Source organism: Mytilus edulis, chromosome 13, assembly GCF_963676685.1.
Source record: "Mytilus edulis chromosome 13, xbMytEdul2.2, whole genome shotgun sequence".
Taxonomy (NCBI): domain Eukaryota; kingdom Metazoa; phylum Mollusca; class Bivalvia; order Mytilida; family Mytilidae; genus Mytilus; species Mytilus edulis.
This window is the reverse complement of record NC_092356.1, coordinates 70,478,020-70,497,508: the sequence shown is the minus strand read 5'-3', so window position 1 is coordinate 70,497,508 and position 19,489 is coordinate 70,478,020. Positions and strand designations below refer to the sequence as shown.

Below are 19,489 nucleotides of genomic sequence, written 5' to 3'. Positions count from 1 at the left end.
GTTAATTGTCAAAATTCTCTATCAACCATTTAACTGTGTCGAAAATTTCCGACTCACAAGCATTGTTCATTGCTTCCTTCATATCAAATAATTTGTTGTCAAAATTCTTTATCAACCATTTAACTGTGTCAAGTTTTCCCCATTTACAAGCATGGTTCATTGCTTCTTTCATATCAAATAGTTTATTGTCAAAATTCTCTATCAACCATTTAACTTTGTCGAGATTTTCAGACTCACAAGCATTGTTCATTGCTTCCTTCATATCAAATAATATATTGTCAAAATTCTTTATCAACCATTTAACTGTGTCAAGGTTTCCCCATTCACAAGCATGGTTCATTGCTTCTTTCATATCAAATAGTTTATTGTCAAAATTCTCTATCAACCATTTAACTGTGTCAAGGATTCCAAATCCACAAGCATGGTTCATTGCTTCCTTCATATCAAATAATTTATTGTTAAAAGTCTTTATCAACCATTTAACTGTGTCAAGGTTTTCCCATCCACAAGCATTGTTCATTGCTTCCTTCATATCAAATAATTTATTGTCAAAATTCTTTATCAACCATTTAACTGTGTCAAGGTTTCCCAATCTACAAGCATGGTTCATTGCTTCTTTCATATCAAATAGTTTATTGTCAAAATTCTCTATCAACCATTTAACTTTGTCGAGATTTTCAGACTCACAAGCATTGTTCATTGCTTCCTCCATATCAAATAATTTATTGTCAAAATTCTTTATCAACCATTTAGCTGTGCCAAGCTTCGCTGACATACAAGCATTGTTCATTGCTTCTTTCATATCAAATAATTTATTGTCAAACTTCTTTATCAACCATTTCACTGTGCCAACCGTTGCCGACTTACAAGCATGGTTCATTGCTTCTTTCATATCAAATAGTTTATTGTCAAAATTCTTTATCAACCATTTAACTGTGTCAAGGTTTCCCCATCGACAAGCATGGTTCATTGCTCTTTTCATATCAAATAATTTATTGTCAAAATTCTTTATCAACCATTTCACTGTGATAAGATTTTTTTAAGACAGGCCTCGTTTATTACTTCCTTCATATCTAATAATTCATTGTCAATATTCCCTATCGACCATTTAAGTATGTCGTGCCAATTTCTGTCACAAGCTATTTTTATGAGACGATTTAAGTCTATTATATCATTATCACTTTCTATTAACCTCTTAACTAGTCCACTTTTACCATCACGGCATGCTTCATTCATTGATGTCCCAAGATCAATTAATGATATATTAATTTTAAATATTAAAAGCCTGATAAAATTGAACGAACAGTGCGTGAACACCATTCTCATAACAGCTCCTATATTCTCATTTGATTTTTCAATTTTCCCTGCTAATATTGTGACAATGTCTAAGCATTCCGATTGACAAGCCATACTTAATATCTCATTTAAATCAAGCAATGAATCATCAACTTCCTTTATCACCCATTTTATTAAGTCCACCCATCTTTGTTCAAATGCAGTATTCATGATTGTGGTCATATCAAACAATTTATGGTCAAATTGTTTTAACATCAACTTTACAATCTTAATACGTTCAAATTCGGAACCTTTGTCTATGTTAATGTCTAAAAGATTATCACCGCCTGAGAGCGTTTTTACCATATCGAATGTGATGCCACCAAAAACTTTATCGATTGCTGCTTTTACATCGATCTCTTTATCTTCAACATTCAACAACAACATTTTAACCATGTTATACTTTCCTCGTCTACAAGCAACATCCACAGCTGTTTCTATATCTAACAATCCGTGGTCAACATTTTCAAGTAGATAATGCATAACATTGGTATTACAATTAAAAATAGCTTTATAGAATAGTTCTGATTTATCTATAACCTTTTGGTTATCATTCATTATTGACCAAATCACAATTTCATGATATCCGATTTTGAAAGCAGCCCAGGCAATATAATTGATATCAATTGATTCCCTTTTAATGCTTAGTATCAAAACCTTTAATTCGTTTTCAGAGAGGACATTCATTTTGTTCCTGACAATTTTCATCATGTCAATCTTAGTATTATCAACATGTTGCAAAATAAGTTCTATGTAACTATACAACTTTAATTCCACGATTATTGTGATGATCTCAATCCATCGGCAACATGTCTTGTCAATGTTTTGAATCAAGAAAATGAACAGATCTTTTGATTTATTATTATGAATGGACGAGAGCATTGCAGTAATGATTGAAGTGACGTCAACTTTGTTCATATCAACTTCACTAATCATTACCTCAGCTGTTTTGTGAAATCCTGCTTTACATGCCTCAATCATCAACTCAGGTATATTATATGTATTGTAGTCAAATGTTTGCAGAATCCATTTGACTATTTTCTGAAGATCATTTTTACACGAAAACTCCAGTAAAGTTGTTATAGGATGAACCATTACGTTGGTATTCTCATTTAACCATTGTAATATCTCATCAGAATTATCACATGAGTCGTTTATTGTTTTATATACAGTGTTTCTTACATCGGTTTGTAAGTTTGGGAATCTATCATATATCCACTGAACTATATATAAACTGTGTAAATCGTTTGTGTTACCTGTATGTATTTTGTTATCGGTATGGTCTATTTCCCATTTGATTAAATGAAATATTGGCAAATTGAATTGCGTAACTAAATTCTTAATCATCGTTTCCATTTTTATATTGTTTCGTAATTTCAAGATAAAATTCTCAACAGCAACATAATTTTCACATCCAAACTCATGGAGGAATAATTCTTGAACATCTAAAACGTCTTTGTCGACTTTTAACAACATCCACTTGAGGTATGTTTCCGTCCCATGTCTACATGCAGCATTGAAGATTCGCCTCTTTTGATTTTCATTACATAATTTTTTGTTTAACAATATTTGCAATGCATCCTCCCATCTGTTGCTACAAGCTGTGTTAACAATAGTACCTGTATCAAATGATAATGTTCTAGAATCTTTCAACATTCCGGTTATCAATTCTTTACAATGTCTATTACAAGCTGTGTTGATGGATTTTCTAAAGTTGTACAAATTCAGCGATAAAGACCTGAATAAAATCTCTAGAATATGTGTTCTGCTTTCATTGTTGAAAAGTTCTAAATGGAAAGTATGTGATATTAATTCCCACAACTTTCCAATATCTTCTATTTCAAACACAAATTCAGTTATATCAATTTCTGTCGAAAACTTGCTCAAAAGAAAACTAACAGCTGAATATTTTCCATTGGTCATTGCTTGTTGCATGCTATAATCGTAACTGCATTCTAATCTACAATTTTCAATCAATCCATAAATGAGTTCCAACTTCAGATCAGAATCGTCGTTTTCACATAGATAATAGAAAGATGCCAATACTGCTTTTTTACTAGCTAAAACTCTGTTTATTTGTTGCTTGTCTTTAATGTCATTTTCAATGAAATTAAGAACTGTTGCAATTGCTTTATATACGTCATGCTTCTGTATAAGGTTCCACAATAAAGAGCTTGATAAATAGAAGGATATCTGATTAGTTTTCCCCTCAATTTGTATTTCTATGATATCTTCTGATGTGCAGTTGTTAAATTCTTCCATTAATAGACCTATAAAAGCTGGATTATTCTGAACAATGATTGACGAACTACACAGTTTCTTTATAAACTCAGCGGATCTCTTTTTATAATCTTTCTCAAATATTGTGAACAGTCGTTTTGTCAAATATCCAAACAATTCCTCTGCAATGATCAAACTAATCTCCTGCTTTCCAAAATTCGCGAACAATTTTATTGAATGTATTATCAAATCAAAGTTCAGCACAGAAATTACTGCAGACGGATTGACCTCAAAATATGATATCGCTAATGCTTCATATATCATAGGATGTTTAAAATGATAAATCATTGTTTGAGAGTCTTGTTTTAAAAAGCGACCATTCATTTGCTCTATAATGTTTTTAACTTTACTGTTGATTAAACGTCTTCGTTGACAGTTCCCACACGATTCTATAATTGTCTCTAGTTTTGATAGGTCTATTTTGTTAACATCAAAGCAACCAGTATTTAGAAGTGTGTAAACCAAAAGAGCATAAGAAATGTTCATTTCAAGGTTAATATCGGTACAATCTCTCAGTGAGTTTATTTCAGTCATCAGGGATTGATTTGGATGTGTGAAAAAGTTGATACCGAGCTGTAAAAAACGTTTGTCAGAGGTAAACAAAAAGCATAACTTGGGATATCCTATAAACGGGTCTGTTTTTGCGATGTCATAAACTGTTCTCCCGTCTATATAAAAATCTTTGCTATCCCCTTCATATCCTGGTGTATCCCAAGTTATCCCAACATTGAATCTTTTACAAAAATTAAACAACAAGGTTACTTTTTCTTCTTCTTTCATGCTAAATCTGTCAGAACTAAGATCAATTTTACAACAATTTTCAAACAACCTATGAGAAGCAAGTAATCCTTCGGAGGAATCACTGTTTGAGGAATCTAAAGTAAAAATGAATTTCACGTCCCCTTTACACAACCGTGCATGTAATAAATCTAAAATATCATAGTTAATCAATTTTGTATGCGAGCGTCCATTGGTAGGAAGTACACCATCTAACAACATAACAGTTTTTCTCTCATCTGTAATGATATCCATTACCTGCTGGAAGTCTATTACTTTTAATAAGTCAAAATCTTCATCTGTTAAACCAAACTGTCTAAGTATTTCCAATCCAATTCTAGACTTTCCTGATCCCTCTCCACCAATGACGACGAAGACATCCTTCCTGTCCATCCAGTCAACACACTTTCTTACAGCATTGGTTTCAACAAATGTTTCTTCCTCCATGTGACAATCAATCGCCATGTGTGTTTGATCTACAAAGATAGAAAAAAATAATTTGTGTCAATGTGCAAAAACTGGTAACTAAAGTAATGTTATCGTCCGTACATAGATACTAATTGGTTATGCAATGCATTGATTGGCAATTATAATACACACAATTGTACTGAAATTGCACAAGTACTACTAAAGGTATATATTGCATATGTTATATCTGTCGGTGATTAAGAGACAGTTTAACTTACGTGTCAAACGTTAACACTACTTTTAACGCCGTTTCAATTCACATTAATAACGTCATCAGATCTTTTGTTAACGTTGTTCTATTGTTATGTATCATGTTACTATATTGAGTTGAGATTATACGATCAAACGAACCAGACGTTGTTTTACTGCCTGTCTAGACTTTAAGAGAACACATCCGTCACATAGGTGCCGTGACCAGGATATAATGACGAAGAAGAAGGCCATTAGAGTGAGCCACCGAAGAGACGCAAGGAGATTAATTTCAAAGATTGAAGCGGAATAAGAGAAAGAAACAACACAACGCTACGAAATAAAAAGCCTATGCGAAACCTTGAAGAAGAAGAGGGATATTCTTTCGGAACTTGATAATGAAATATTAGATGAGATTGCAGAGGAAAACATGGAAGTAGAGATAGAAGACTGAGATTGGTATGTTTTAGATATAGAACGAATTTTGACAAAAGTACGCAATTCATCAAGTTCAAAACAGAAAAAAACAAATCAAATGAAATTAGCTCTAATAAGAACTTAAATCCAAATGCAGCAGATTTTGTTTTTATCAACTCCACATCTACTGGCAACCTTTCTGGGATGCGTATCAATCAACAATACACGATAACCAAACATTAACAGACGTGCAGAAATTTACGTATTTGCAAAATCAAATTCAGGGAATAGCCGCGCAATGTATCGCCGGTTTACCGCTCACAAGTGCAAATTATTATCAAGCCATAGCAATACTGAGAGAGAGGTTTGGTCAGAACCACAAAATCACGAACGCGTATATTCAAATTTTAATTGATTTACCGGCACCGAGATCAAACGCAGACAGTTTGAGAAACTTCTCCGACAGAATTGAGTGTAGCATACGCGGATCAGAATCGTTAGGAACAAACGAGAGTACATTTGGAGCCATTGTTACGCCTATAATATACAATAAGTTGCCGTCCGATATACGAAAAAAACATAACCCGAGACCGCGGAAACGACGACTGGGACATCGAATCATTGAGAACAGCAATAAAGAGGGAAGTAGGCGAACAGGTCGCAGGACAATCTACAGGTCAAAATGTAATGAAGATTTAGAATTTTTGCCGACCGCTTTGTTTATTGCCGAAACATTTAACGAAAAGAACGCAAAACAGTCACGTAAGAACTGTTTATCCCGCACCAGAAATTCGACCATTACCAAAGGAGAAAGTTCAAGATGCTACACCATTAAGCATAACCGGTGAAGACTTCACAGGAGCGTTGAATGGAAATTCATCCCAAATAGAACTCCATGGTTCGGGGGCATGAGGAAAAAATGATTGGCTTAACAAAAACATCACTTAAGAAAGTATTAGGACGTGCACATGTCAACGATGAGACTCTAAGAACTGTATTATCAGAGATCGAAGCCACACTCAATGATCGACCAGTGACGTATATTTCAACAGATATCAGAGATCCAGAGCCGCTTACACCATCCCATCTCATACATGGACAAAGAATAACAACTTTACCGCATATATCGTCAAATAGTACTATTGACAATCTAAATGTTTGTGAATAAACGCACACAAACTTGAACTATCAAGCGGTACGACAGAGGCAATTGATTGAAAACTTCTGGACGAGATAGAAAGGAGAATACCTTACTTCATTGCGAGAATATCACCAAAGAGCTGGAGTCGACGTTCGGAAGTTTAAAGAAGGCGATGTCGTTCAGATACACGACGAATCGAAGCGCGTGCAGGACACTATTAAAGGCAAGGACGGCTGAGTACACGTCGCTATAGTGCGTACCAAGTCAGGAATTACAAATCGACCCGTGACGAACCTGTTCCCAACAGCATGGACTGTTATTTGAGACGAAGTGAACGAAGAAACTTACGTGTTAATTTTTCTTATTTGTGAAAAGACTGTCAAATTCAAAGAGTTTTTTACGTAATTTAATAATTTTATAGATTTTTTAATTATTTGAGAGATAAATCTATTTTTGTTCTTCCTGCATGCCACTTTATATCACAGCTAATGGACATTGCATCTGGTGGCCCCGAGTATGTCGGTGATTTAGAGACAGTTTAACTTACGCGCGTCAAACGTTAACACTACTTTTAATGCCGTTTCCATTCACATTGTTAACGTCATCATATCTTCTGTTAACGTTGTTCTATTGTTATGTATCATGTTACTATATTGAGTTGAGATTATACGATCAAACGAACCAGACGTTTTTGTACTGCCTGTCTAGACTTTAAGATAACCCATCCGTCACAATATCATCGAACATGTCAGTTTTTCATACCTAAAACTAATCTACTTATAAAAAGTATTGTTCTATCTATTGACTCAAAGTCCCTCGATTTTCTATAACTATTCGTATCTCACTGTAAAAAGTATAGTTGCATTATTTTACACTGTGAAACGCCAAACTTGTATACAATTCATGTGCATATTTTACTATTATCGAAAAAAATATATACATTTCAGAGGATTGATTGATACCGACACTGCAAGGAAAGATGTAAAATGTGCGTTTACTGTATATTTTGTGTAAATATCAGAATCAGAATATATTCGTAAGAATATCGCTATTAAAATGTGTTCCTTACACTTTTAGTAATTGTTCTTTCAACTATTCTGATCAGACTGAGCAGCAAGATAGAAATACAGGACACGTGCTAAAGTTGATGTTGAATGCATAATTTAAAATAGCAAGATGTATCGAATACCGACGTACAAACGATAACACTTCCGTAACATGCTGACTGCATAAAAGATTGTTACCTTTAAGTTTATGTAAATGGAAAATGACAATTTATAAGTTACGTGCATTTTTTTTTGTCATGAAGTTTCTGCGAGAACACTAAAGCATAACATTTAAAGCTGATGACGTTAAAAAAGCATTATGTATATACACAAGGTGTCTTAAACATGTTAAAAGTTTTACTAATCTCAATCTAAGGTCAGCTTTGTCTAAAGATTTCCTTTACCTTTCAATGTAAAATACAAGAAAAAGGTATGTTATAAATATTGTCATAAAAACCGAAACACCCACTACACAAATCTGTGATGTGCCTTAGGGACACGTCGTGCTTATTTCAACAGTCAAACCAAACTGTATACAAATTTTAAAATGACTTTTATAGGGTTTCGAACTCTACCATACCAGATGGACCCTGTCATTTGCAAACATATTATAATCATCTCTAAGCAGGCAAGCCATCCCGCGAAAAAAATATTGCAAGTACTCTACACGTTTACAAGCAAAATATTTACTGACTGTGGAATAACCCTAGTTTTTAATCTACCGGTATTGAGCCGATATCGCATAATTAACTGCTTTTAGAATACCTGGATTTCGTAAAGTCATCTTACAATTAGTCCACAAATGGATTAGGCAGCATCGAACTAAATACAAAGGCCGTATTTCAGAATGATATTGATGCATATTTAACCAAGTTTGTTAGTGATGAGTCCAGTTTTCTGCTGTAGAAACGTAATGGCAATAGAATGGTTTAAAAATAGATGAAACTACGAGTACTCTCAGTTCTGTAATGTGTGCTTTTATTGTTGTGGGAATGTATGAATATCCTGCCACATTGTGTTTTTGTTTGTGGGAATGTTTTAATATCCTGCCACATTGTGTTTTGTTTGTGGGAATGTATAAATATCCTGCCATATTGTGTTTGTGCATTTTTCAAGATGTTTTCTTGTTTAAAATCAATGTGATGAGCTACGCCCTTTCCAACTGATTTTTAGAGTTTGTTCTCATGTGTACTGTTACATCACTGCCCCTAGTATGTGTGATGATGAGTGTTTTGCGCCCCAAAAAAATAGTTTAACACCACCACATGTTTTATGTGACTGTCCCAAGTAATTTCTGTAATGCAAATATTGAAAATTAAATAAAAACACTATAAAATGTAAGTTTAGCAAATATTCAAAGTGAATGAACAATGACTGAAGGTACATGACTAAACAATCTTCATGAAAATGAGATGTGTCAATGCTAATACAACTGCATACTAAATTCCATTGACTTATCGTAAGTAGTTCTCTTGAAACCAGCATTAATACATGTCATCTAAGCCACATTTCAAAGTAAATAAACCATAATCGAGGGTCGGGTGAAATAATCTCCACGGAAATGAGATGTGCCAATGCTGATACAACTGCATACTAAAAATCATTGACCTACCACAAGTGGTTCCCCATAAACCAATCTTACCACAAACAAATACATGAGAACTTAAGCAAACGTTTCAAAGTCGTAGCCGACGCCGGAAACAGCAAATCTATGCTTGCCTTTTGACTCTGTCAAGCGAGAAACATACCACCCTCATCGCATACGTTTACTCAAAAAACTCATTTAACGATGGGTTCCCATTTTTTTATGAAAAATTGAACAAGGAAGATAACATAGACATGTGACCTATTATTTCGATTTACATCATACTTCCTTTTGACCGAATTCATCTCAAAGTACACGTATTTTCGAATCGAATGATATAGCCTAATGAGAATTTTGTCGATTCTGACTTTGGTCACAGTCCTATTTGTCATATTTCAAGACGAAGATCGTAGTTCTCACCAGGCATTGACGCTTCCACCACGAATAAAATTCGTAATGGTTCCGCAGAACCGAGTGTCTTGTCTATTTTTACTGTTGGTGGCAGGATCAACAAAAATGGGGACAAAATTATCAAATGTCTTCCTCTAGATATTATCTTTTGAATAGAAAGCTTGGTTAAAAACCTGGACGACTTATGAATCTAATAAATGTTTTAAAAACTTAAATTGTAAACTGTATGTAATGTTAAAGTCCATTTATAAGTAATATAAAGAAAAAATAGGAAATAAATTTTCACAAGATTTCCCTCCAGATAATAGCTTTTGTCTTATGTTGACGTGACGCGCGTATGGCGTATTAAATTATTAGCCTGATACCATTGAAAACTATTTATAAAAGAAAAACTGTGATATGATTGCCAATGAGACAACTGTCCACAAGAGACCAAAATGACACACACATTAACAACTATAGGTCATCGTACTGCCTTCAACAATGAGCAAAGCCCATACCGCATAGTCAGCTATGAAAGCCCCCGATATGAAAATGTAAACGATTCAAACGAGAAAACTGACGGCCTTATTTAAATAAAAAAACAATGAACGAAAAACAAATATGTAACACATAAACAAACGACAACCACTGAATGACATGCTCCTGACTTGGGACAGGCACATGCATAAATAATGTGGCGGGGTTAAACATGTAAGCGGGATCCCAACCCTCCCCCTAACCTGGGACAGTGGTATAACAGTACAACATAATAACGAACTATAAAAATCAGTTTACACCACTGGGGCGATGCCACTGGTGCACGTTTCGTCCCTGTGGATATCACTAGCCTAGTAGTCAGCACTTCGGTGTTGACATGTATATATATATATCAATCATAAAGTCATTTTTATAAAGTTACTGTTTACAAAAGTATGAATTATTCGAAATACTAAACATTTTCTTATCCCTGGCATAGATAACCTTAGCCGTATTCGACACAACTTTTTGGAATTTTAAATCATCAATGCTCTTTAACTTTGTACTTGTTTGGCTTTATGACTTTTTTTATCTGAGCGTCACTGCTGATTTTCCTACAGACAAAACGCGCGTATGGCGTATTAAATCACTTTTGATAACTATTTAGATAATAAACAAGCTTCTGTCTTAGTTTGATAGAATAAAGTAAATTTAAGAAAGTTATTAGAACTTTTAAAATTTTAGCCACAGAGTGAATTTAATGTTAACTTGCAGACAACTAAGTCAATCTATTGTCAATATGTTTTGAATCTTCAAAAAGAAAGTCTTAACAAATAAATTGCAAGTTCATCGTTCGAATACAAGATCCAAAGTTATCAAACTAACAGGAGACATTTTGTACAACATTCAAGTGTTGTTACTTAACTTCGATGCCGAGTCGTCTACTTTAGTTCTTATAATCGATTATCAAGAAGGAAAATCGAAACTCGAACTTTTGCGGATAGATGCATGGAATAAACGTATTTAAAATACTTTTGATATTTAGTTGAATTTTGTCTCTGAGTGACCTTAGATCTGCCCTGAAAAACCCTCTGAAATCAAGCAACAATTCTTGCTTGCAACTTTTTAAATAATGCTGTAAATTTTTACAGGAACTTTTGTTATTTTAAGTAATGGCATAGAAGTGTAAATGCTAACATAAAAAAAAACGACAATAACTCCCATTTGGATGTGTCTGCTAATTGCAGGTAGAGGGTAGATATATCTATACATTGGAACTTTTTTGTCCTAACGGTCTGGCCATAATCAAATTAAAAATCCTACAACAAATTCACATTAAGAATCAATTTCGTCAACCCTACTAACGTTTGGTCATATGATTAAATTATTAGAAGATGCGAAGGTTCATGTTTCGTACTTTGTTTGGCCTTTAAAACTTTTTTGGATTTGAGCGTCACTGATGAGTCTTTTGTAGACGAAACGCACGTCTGGCGTATATACTAAATTTAGTCCTGGTATTTATGATGAGTTTATTTTCACGATATCTTTAATCACATGCTGAAATAATCAAGCAGTATGAAAAACGAATTGAATTTAAAATCTAGCTAACGAAAGAACTCAAAACACCATTCTTATATATGTCCATGATAGTAACTTCTCGATCCTGATTACCCTAAAAAAAAGCTGATAGAAGTTATAAAGTTGAAGACTTAAAATCGGAATCAATATATTCTTTTATTTCAAACATTGGGTATGGTGATGGAATGTTTAGAGTAAGATTTATTTTGTCCTATTGCACACCTTGCATGACTTCTTATTTAACCTAACAGGCTCCTTAATGATGATATGTAAAACAAATACTTAAACCAAATATTAAAACAGCATGTACTGACTATTTATACATAATTAGTATCGTATTGCAATATATACCTACTTTTGACTTTAATCAACGCTTGATTGAACCTTTGCATCAGCTGTTCTTGATAATCATAGCCTTTCTTTATACATTCATCCATAAGTTTTGGAAATTTCCCGGTCTTTGCGGCAAGTTTATTACCTATCTTGTTTATAGTCGGTGCTAGGTCTGTAACACTCTACAATGACAAACATCACAAAACTTATCTAGTTTAGTAAAATATATTGATGAAATTTCTATGCTGTATTTTGCGTTTTGGGTTGAGGTTTTCATGTCTTATACACATAAAAAAAAAGAACATTATTTCGTTTGTACCATCGTATAGAAAAGTTCATTGGTTTTGTAGGTCAGATGATCCAATCAGTCTCTTTCTAGTAAAATGGGATCAGTGTGCACATCCCAGTTTTTTGTCGTTCTTTTTTTCAACGTATTTTCCCTTTAAATTCGTATTCGTAAAGTTTAAATTTTAATTTCTCTACCAGTATGTATTACCATTAACATTTCATGACCTTCTAATTGAAATTTGTCATTTTTGTGCATCAGCTAAGAAATAAGTGACATGATTTATAAGATAGTTTTGTAAAAACAACCGTTGATAAGCTAATTCAGTATATAGGATCCACTTCCTCAGGCAAAAATGGCCTTATAAATATTAAATTTAAATTATTCTTCTCAAGGTTCTTTAGTTCACACAGTGCCTGTGCTTTCTGCTATTTCTATATCACCTGGCTTTCTTTTTTGGGGGGTCTTGGTAAAAACAGATCTAATAAAACGATTCGGACCGCAAAACATTTCATAAAAGTGTTTTTTTCATTTTTCAATCACTGGATGGATACCTTTGCCGGTGGACTTCGTATTTTTTATAGGTTATATTTGTGTTGTTTTTCTCATCAGGTTTGTATAAACTGATCATCCTTTGCTTTCTCATATTTTAGTTTTAGCGATCCTTTTGTTTTGAAATGTCTGTTCGTTGTCATCGATACAAACGCCGATAGAGATTTATTTTATTGGTAATTATCTTCCTAATTTTATGCTGCGTAGGCAATAAATTTCTAGAATGTTCAAATATTTGTAACATCGAAAGTTATTGTGTTTATGTTCCGTCTTAACTCAGATAAAATTCAGAAAATTTGAAACATACTCATACTACACTGTGTTCTATAAGGCAACACTTTATATTTTATATTTAAATCTCAATGCAATTAGACGTCTGTCCTTGTCGTGATACGTATTTTTAACATATATTTGACTCATGAGTTGAAAGAAAAGTCAATATCCTTTATGAATCTGTCCTTTTTACAAGGTTTAAAGAGTTAAACATGATTTCTTACCTGGTGAATGTCTGCTTGTCTGGTAAGCGTTTCAATCAAATTATGTTGATACTGTGTAAAAAGAGTTTGATCGAGTGCACCATCTTTTGCCTCCCGTAATTTCTGTTTGAATTGAGTTTCCTTGTTACACACTTTAGCAATGTCTAAGATACAACGTTCTATCTTACCAACTGATGCGTTAAAGTCGTTATCTGACATTATACCATCTTTAGCATGACCGTAGTCCTGGTTTCTGATCTGAACCAAAGTTTCAACAGCCATCCGTAGAGTACAGCAGTGTTTTAATATGATTCTGTTTACGGATGGGTCAAGATTCATTAATGTTATTCCAGGTGCTGCTGCAACGGAGCAGATACTGTGCATACTCCCTGAACTGGGTCTCTTTCTATGATTAGTGCAAGGCAGCAAAACGGCATTAAACATCTGCGTCCAGTCATTTTGATCTAACACGGAATAGTTAGTTGGAAATGTATAACCCGATGGGCATTGACAACAAGGTACATTGCATTGCCATAGATGATACAGTTCGTGCTTATTTTTGTTTACAAAGTCTTCGAAAGTTATGGATTGGAACTGAAGACAGCTAAACCAGAATATATCGTTGCAGAAATTGACTAACAAACATCGGGCTAAGGTTATGTCGAGAACATCGGTGCAAAGACCTGACTTAGCCATGCTGCAACAGAAGTCATCTGACCGCCTGCCTGTATTATGACATGGCAACTTTAATGATGATCGGTCGAATAATAATTCCATTTGTGATTGATGCAGAATTCGTGGTGAACGAGGCGGTCGATGTCCCGGTAGACATTGACAACACCATGAACTGTTATATAAATGATAGATTTCATGTTGATTTGTGTTAACAAATTGTTCAAATGTCTGACCTTTATTTTGCAAATCTAGTTCTACTAAAGACACTAGAGCAGCTTTAGAATGATCAACAACTAAAATGGCATTCCGTAAAAAATTCTCTCGTTCCTTTGAAGTCATATTTCAGCTGGATTCTAGTAATGAAATGTAAACTTTGATCAGTATTCCTTATTGATACTTATTATAAAATGTATATGATGTATATGTTCCGGACCATATGAGTATTTGGACTATACGCGTATGGTCATGACCATATGGGTATATACTCATATGGTCCGACCGTACGCGTATGGTTGGGGTAATTAAAACTGTTAGTTTACTTTCAATACTTTTAAACTCTTCATATGGCATGAACGTTTATTAAAAAGACGCTATCATATAGGTTAATTAAATGTTATTATTATATTATAATAAAAACATTAGCTTAATAAAAATTGTAAGTTTAAAATAGTAAATTTTACTTTCTTGTCAAAACTATAATTAACACATTTTATACCGATCGTCATTACATGTACAGATGGTCATTACCAATTTGTTATTACGAGTGAATGGCAATATGTCGACTTAAAAGAATAAATTCCACACATTTCTTAATGAACTGTTACACAAGAAGTCACAGGAAAGTAACATGATAGTTAATTTAAGTTGCCTTGTGAATATGGTGTATTGCAGTCACGTTACGATATTTGAGATCTAGAGCATCTTAAAAACACTGTAGACATATCGACATGGCCCTACGCCTCGGTATCACTGTACGCAACTACAAAAATGATATCCTTTCACTCGCAAACAAAAGGTGTAAATGAAAAGGATCGTGCACAACAAAGACTTGCAAATGCAAAAAAAAGCTATGATACCGTGTGGAAGTAAATGTCACCCCAAGCATACATGCAAGAATGTAATTAGCGTTGAAAACAAACTATGGCATCAATATCTAATTTTTACGTAGTATTTGAAATATAAAAATAATACTTGTCTTGTAACCATCGTTGTTTTTTGGATAAAGTTTTTGTATAATTGAAACTTTTATAATGTAATTTAAAAAAAACAAACCTATATGGTCCAAATACTCATATAGTCCGGCTCGTTAATAACCAAACGAGTATTAAACTCATATGGTCCGATCATATGATTATACGCATATGGTCATGACCATACGCGTATGATCCAAATAATCATATGGTCCGGAACATATACGTATCATTTGTAACATTAATACCTTGTCCGGAAGTAGTGATAGTAAATCTCAGTCAAATTTTCAAGAAAAACCATTAAAACATTCATGGCTTTTTAATTGCAACAATAGAATCTCTCTCTAGTATTTTTCGCCTCCCTTTTTCAAACTACAATCTATGACAGAAGTGATAAATTTAACTTTTCAACCTTAACGTAACGCTAGTGCATGTTCGCATTATATGTAATTAATAAACAGTGGTATCCTACATAATAACCGCTCACACAGAGTTGTGAGTGTTATGACATTGACCAATACGATGTGTTTGTGTTTCAATCAATTAGTGACATGCTATTTTCTTTCTTGTAAAGACAATAGTGATACCATTTATTTCTGGTCGAAAATTATAGATGATTCGTATTATTAAGAGCTATGATCTTCTAAAAGTGGTTTGAAGTGTAGAACCATTTTTAAGTATTTTTTTTCTATTTCAAAGAAGTTTAAGGTTTCATAAGACGCATCTTTTTGGGGATATATATAAACTTTTAGAATTATGAGGCATATATATAAATGTTGATAATAAGCCGAACATCCATATGTTTTGACAGTTGAAAAATTAAAAGTCCATATGAAATTTCCATTCTAGGATGTAATTTTTAATGAAACTTCATTGTAAAAGTGGCAGAGTTTAAGTCGTAAAGGGATACAGAATACAATAATATACTACCTCTCTAAAAATGATATAAATGGTTTTTCATACTTTGAGGTAGTATAAATTGTGATATGTTCATAAATAAAATAAAAGTGATACATCACAGTGCTTTTTGTCAAGTTTAAGATAGTGACGACAAAATCAGATATTTTGATAGAATATTCAAAGAAAAATCATCTTAATGTAAAAAGAAGAAAAACGAAAAGATAGGATATTTTTATATATATTAATGTGCAAATGTTGTCCCTATGTAGAAAAGCTAAAGTTGCTTCCCTTTGTACATTAACCGATTTTAAAATTGAAAATTAATGTTGTGTTACTTTTTTATGTATAACTCAAGATAGAAAAGTATAATGTAAATGGTTTGTAAAATTTTGAATGACTGTTCAAAGTTTTGGTTTTTATGGTTATCAATAAAACAAACGTAAACTAATTGGGAAAACAATAATGTATTAAGATTCGGAGCAACTAAATACAAATAGTTTTTCCTTTAACATTTTCGGGAAATTTAATTTACTGTCCATTATTAACATCAAATATAAAAAAGAACATGTGGTATGATTGCCAATGCGACAACTCTCCACATGAAACCACAATGACACAGAAATTAACAGTTATAGGTCACCATACGGCCTTCAGCAATGAGAAAACCCAACACCGCATAGTCAGCTATGAAAGGCCCCGAAATGACAATGTAAAATAATTTAAAAGAGAAAACTAAAGGCATTATTTATACAAAACAAATGAATGAAAAACAAATATGTAACACATAAACAAACAGTTATAAAAATACAAAACCATCGCCTTCTTGTGTACTTTTCTAAGGTCCCATCCTCATTCTGACAGATGAAGATACCTGTTTCAAAATATAGGTACATGGGTTGATTCAAATTTAGGTGATTGAAATGAATCTATATATTACTGCTGCCATGTGTAAAATAAAGATAATTACACAGAAAATGAGAATACGGGTCTTTTCTAAAAGTTTTTTTCTATTCTATATATTTCTAAACGAACTTTTTGATAACAACTGCTATATTCCTTCAACTTTACCATGTTTACAGAAATTGATGTAAATAAAGATAAACACTCTATCATAACTTCGTTTCGATCTGTTATAAAAACTCATCAAATATTTTAAAAATCAAGTACGACAGAGGCTAATCTCGTCCAACAACACAGTTATATTAATGGTGTTTTGTTTCGTCGTGTTTTGAATCATAACTATGGCATTTACAATAAAATTGATAAGACAATAACAATCAAAACCAAGGAGTAAACAAAGACTCACAAAACCAAAGGACATTTACATCAAAAGTTATAAATAATAATTAAGAAACAACACAAACTCCACTAGAAACCGGGAGTGAAATCAGGTGCTCCGGAACGGTAAGCATTTCATGCACCGTATGCGGCACCCGTCGTGTTATTTCTTTGTTCAGTTTGGTAATGATGAAAGGTTATTATGACTGAGGAAGAATATCAGATATGATTTCTGAGACACTTTTGTCATAATGGCTAATCAGCTCATGATGGCGACCGTAAAATTTCTTGAGTGATGACCTTAATTTGATTGATTCATAACCCTGTCTTAGCAACTTTTGAGAAAGCAGTATTTCTCGCTCCACAAAGCAACGTACTTTGAGCTAGCTCTAGAGAAACGTATCAATTGAGACACATATACTCCATATGCTGATGCAGCTGGGATCTTGCTACACAGAAATGGAAAGTTGACTATAGGAAAATTCAAATCATCGCGTTTGTCATAAATTTTGGTATTCAACCTACCATCAGTAGTCATTTTGAGAAAAAGTTCTTAATATGAAGCAGATTTATTTGTGTCGGTAGTATCTTTAATTTCAAGTTCACTCGGATATATTAAATGTAAGTGATAACTGAATCTATTATCATTAAAAGACAGTATACGTACATCATCAATATACCGAAAGGTGAAAAATGAACATCAACATCAATATACACACTCTCTTCAAGACAATAATGTCAATGTCTGTGAGTGGTACGCATGGCGATAAACCAAAACAAAACTAAATAACAAACTGGGTGGGTTTTTTTTCTACTCAGTCACACTATAATAAGTCTGCGCAGTTGTCAGTCAACTAAATACACCCTTGCATGTGAAAATAAATTATTTTAGTACGCTTGGTGATAAACCATATTATTAAATAGCAGAAAAAACTGCATGCGAAAATAACTTGTTTATCCTTAAAAAATAACATGAAATTCAGATCATTTTAAAGTTTTAGCATACAGCGATAAAGATGTATACACCTTTTTTCTAGGGGATCATCCTCGTTATGACATATTGGAATACCTGTTTCTATAAATTATATCAGGGTGGATTTAAATTTAGATGATTGTAATGAATCTATTTATATCTTATGGATTCCTCTTTTCAAATTAAGAATATTAAGGTGAGAATACGGGTCAAACATTTATTTAGAATATGTAGTTAATCAACATTGCGCGATTATTGGTTTTTTATTATTATTGAAAAGTGTTTGGAAGCGTAGACCCATTTTAAAAACCAATTTCGTCTTTTTGTGTCCTTCAGTCTGTATCTATTGCAGTAAAAATCTTATTTCAAATTCACAGAAAAAGGTGATAAAAAATAAGATTCGAACTCTATTACAGTCCGACATTGTCTGGATCTGTTACATATACAAACTTATCAACCATACTTAACACCTGATACGAAAGATGTGCTTCCCGTCTACACACGACTGTTTTGATAACTTCATGTGTATTGTTTTGTCGTTATAGAACTCATAACATTACTATGTAAATTCCTATATAAATGTACCAATGCTCATACACAAAAGAACATCGATACACAAATTATCTATGATAAAATAACGCCAAGATGAGTGAATGGTTCGCCTGGTGATCAAAGCCAACATTTTAAATAGCCGACTATTTTTCAATCAATCAAATTAATTCACCACAGTTTCGAGAGACAGCCATTTACAAACTTTCATGTGAAAATTAATATTCCTTAAGCAAAGTTCAAATCATGAAATGTATTCTTTTTACATTTTTTAACATACAGTGATAAAGATATACACACCTAATCATTAATGCCGTCCGTTTCCTGGGGACCAACCTCGTTATGAAATATGGAAATACCCGCTTCTATAAATTATACACAGGTGGATTTAAATTAAGAAGAATGTAATGAATCTATTTATGTCTTAAGTTTTTCCTATGTCAAATTTAGATAGGTAAACATAAATGCATAATGTGAAAATTCAAATCTATTTTTATATCGAAATGTGTTTCATCAGTCAGTTAACCATGTTAACATATAACTCGTGTCATTGTGAGTAACAGTGGGGCGAAAGATACCAGAGAAACAAAC

General features: G+C 33.1%; 2 protein-coding genes across 2 annotated transcripts; both read right to left on the bottom strand.

Moving 5' to 3' along the window:
* Window position 1: 1 nt before the first annotated feature.
* Window positions 2-970, bottom strand: LOC139500526 (putative ankyrin repeat protein RF_0381). The gene has a single exon (XM_071289273.1). It carries the CDS (start codon window positions 968-970, stop codon window positions 2-4), a length of 969 nt encoding a protein of 322 aa, XP_071145374.1.
* On the bottom strand, window positions 962-19,276 carry LOC139501508 (uncharacterized). Its single transcript, XM_071290613.1, has 4 exons — window positions 19,199-19,276; window positions 13,355-14,361; window positions 12,042-12,201; window positions 962-4,868 (listed from the first exon to the last, which is right to left on the bottom strand). The coding sequence occupies exons 2-4, from the start codon at window positions 14,345-14,347 to the stop codon at window positions 1,021-1,023; spliced, it is 5,001 nt and encodes a 1,666-aa protein (XP_071146714.1). The 5' UTR covers window positions 14,348-14,361; window positions 19,199-19,276; the 3' UTR covers window positions 962-1,020.
* Between the last annotated feature and the right edge of the window lie 213 nt (window positions 19,277-19,489).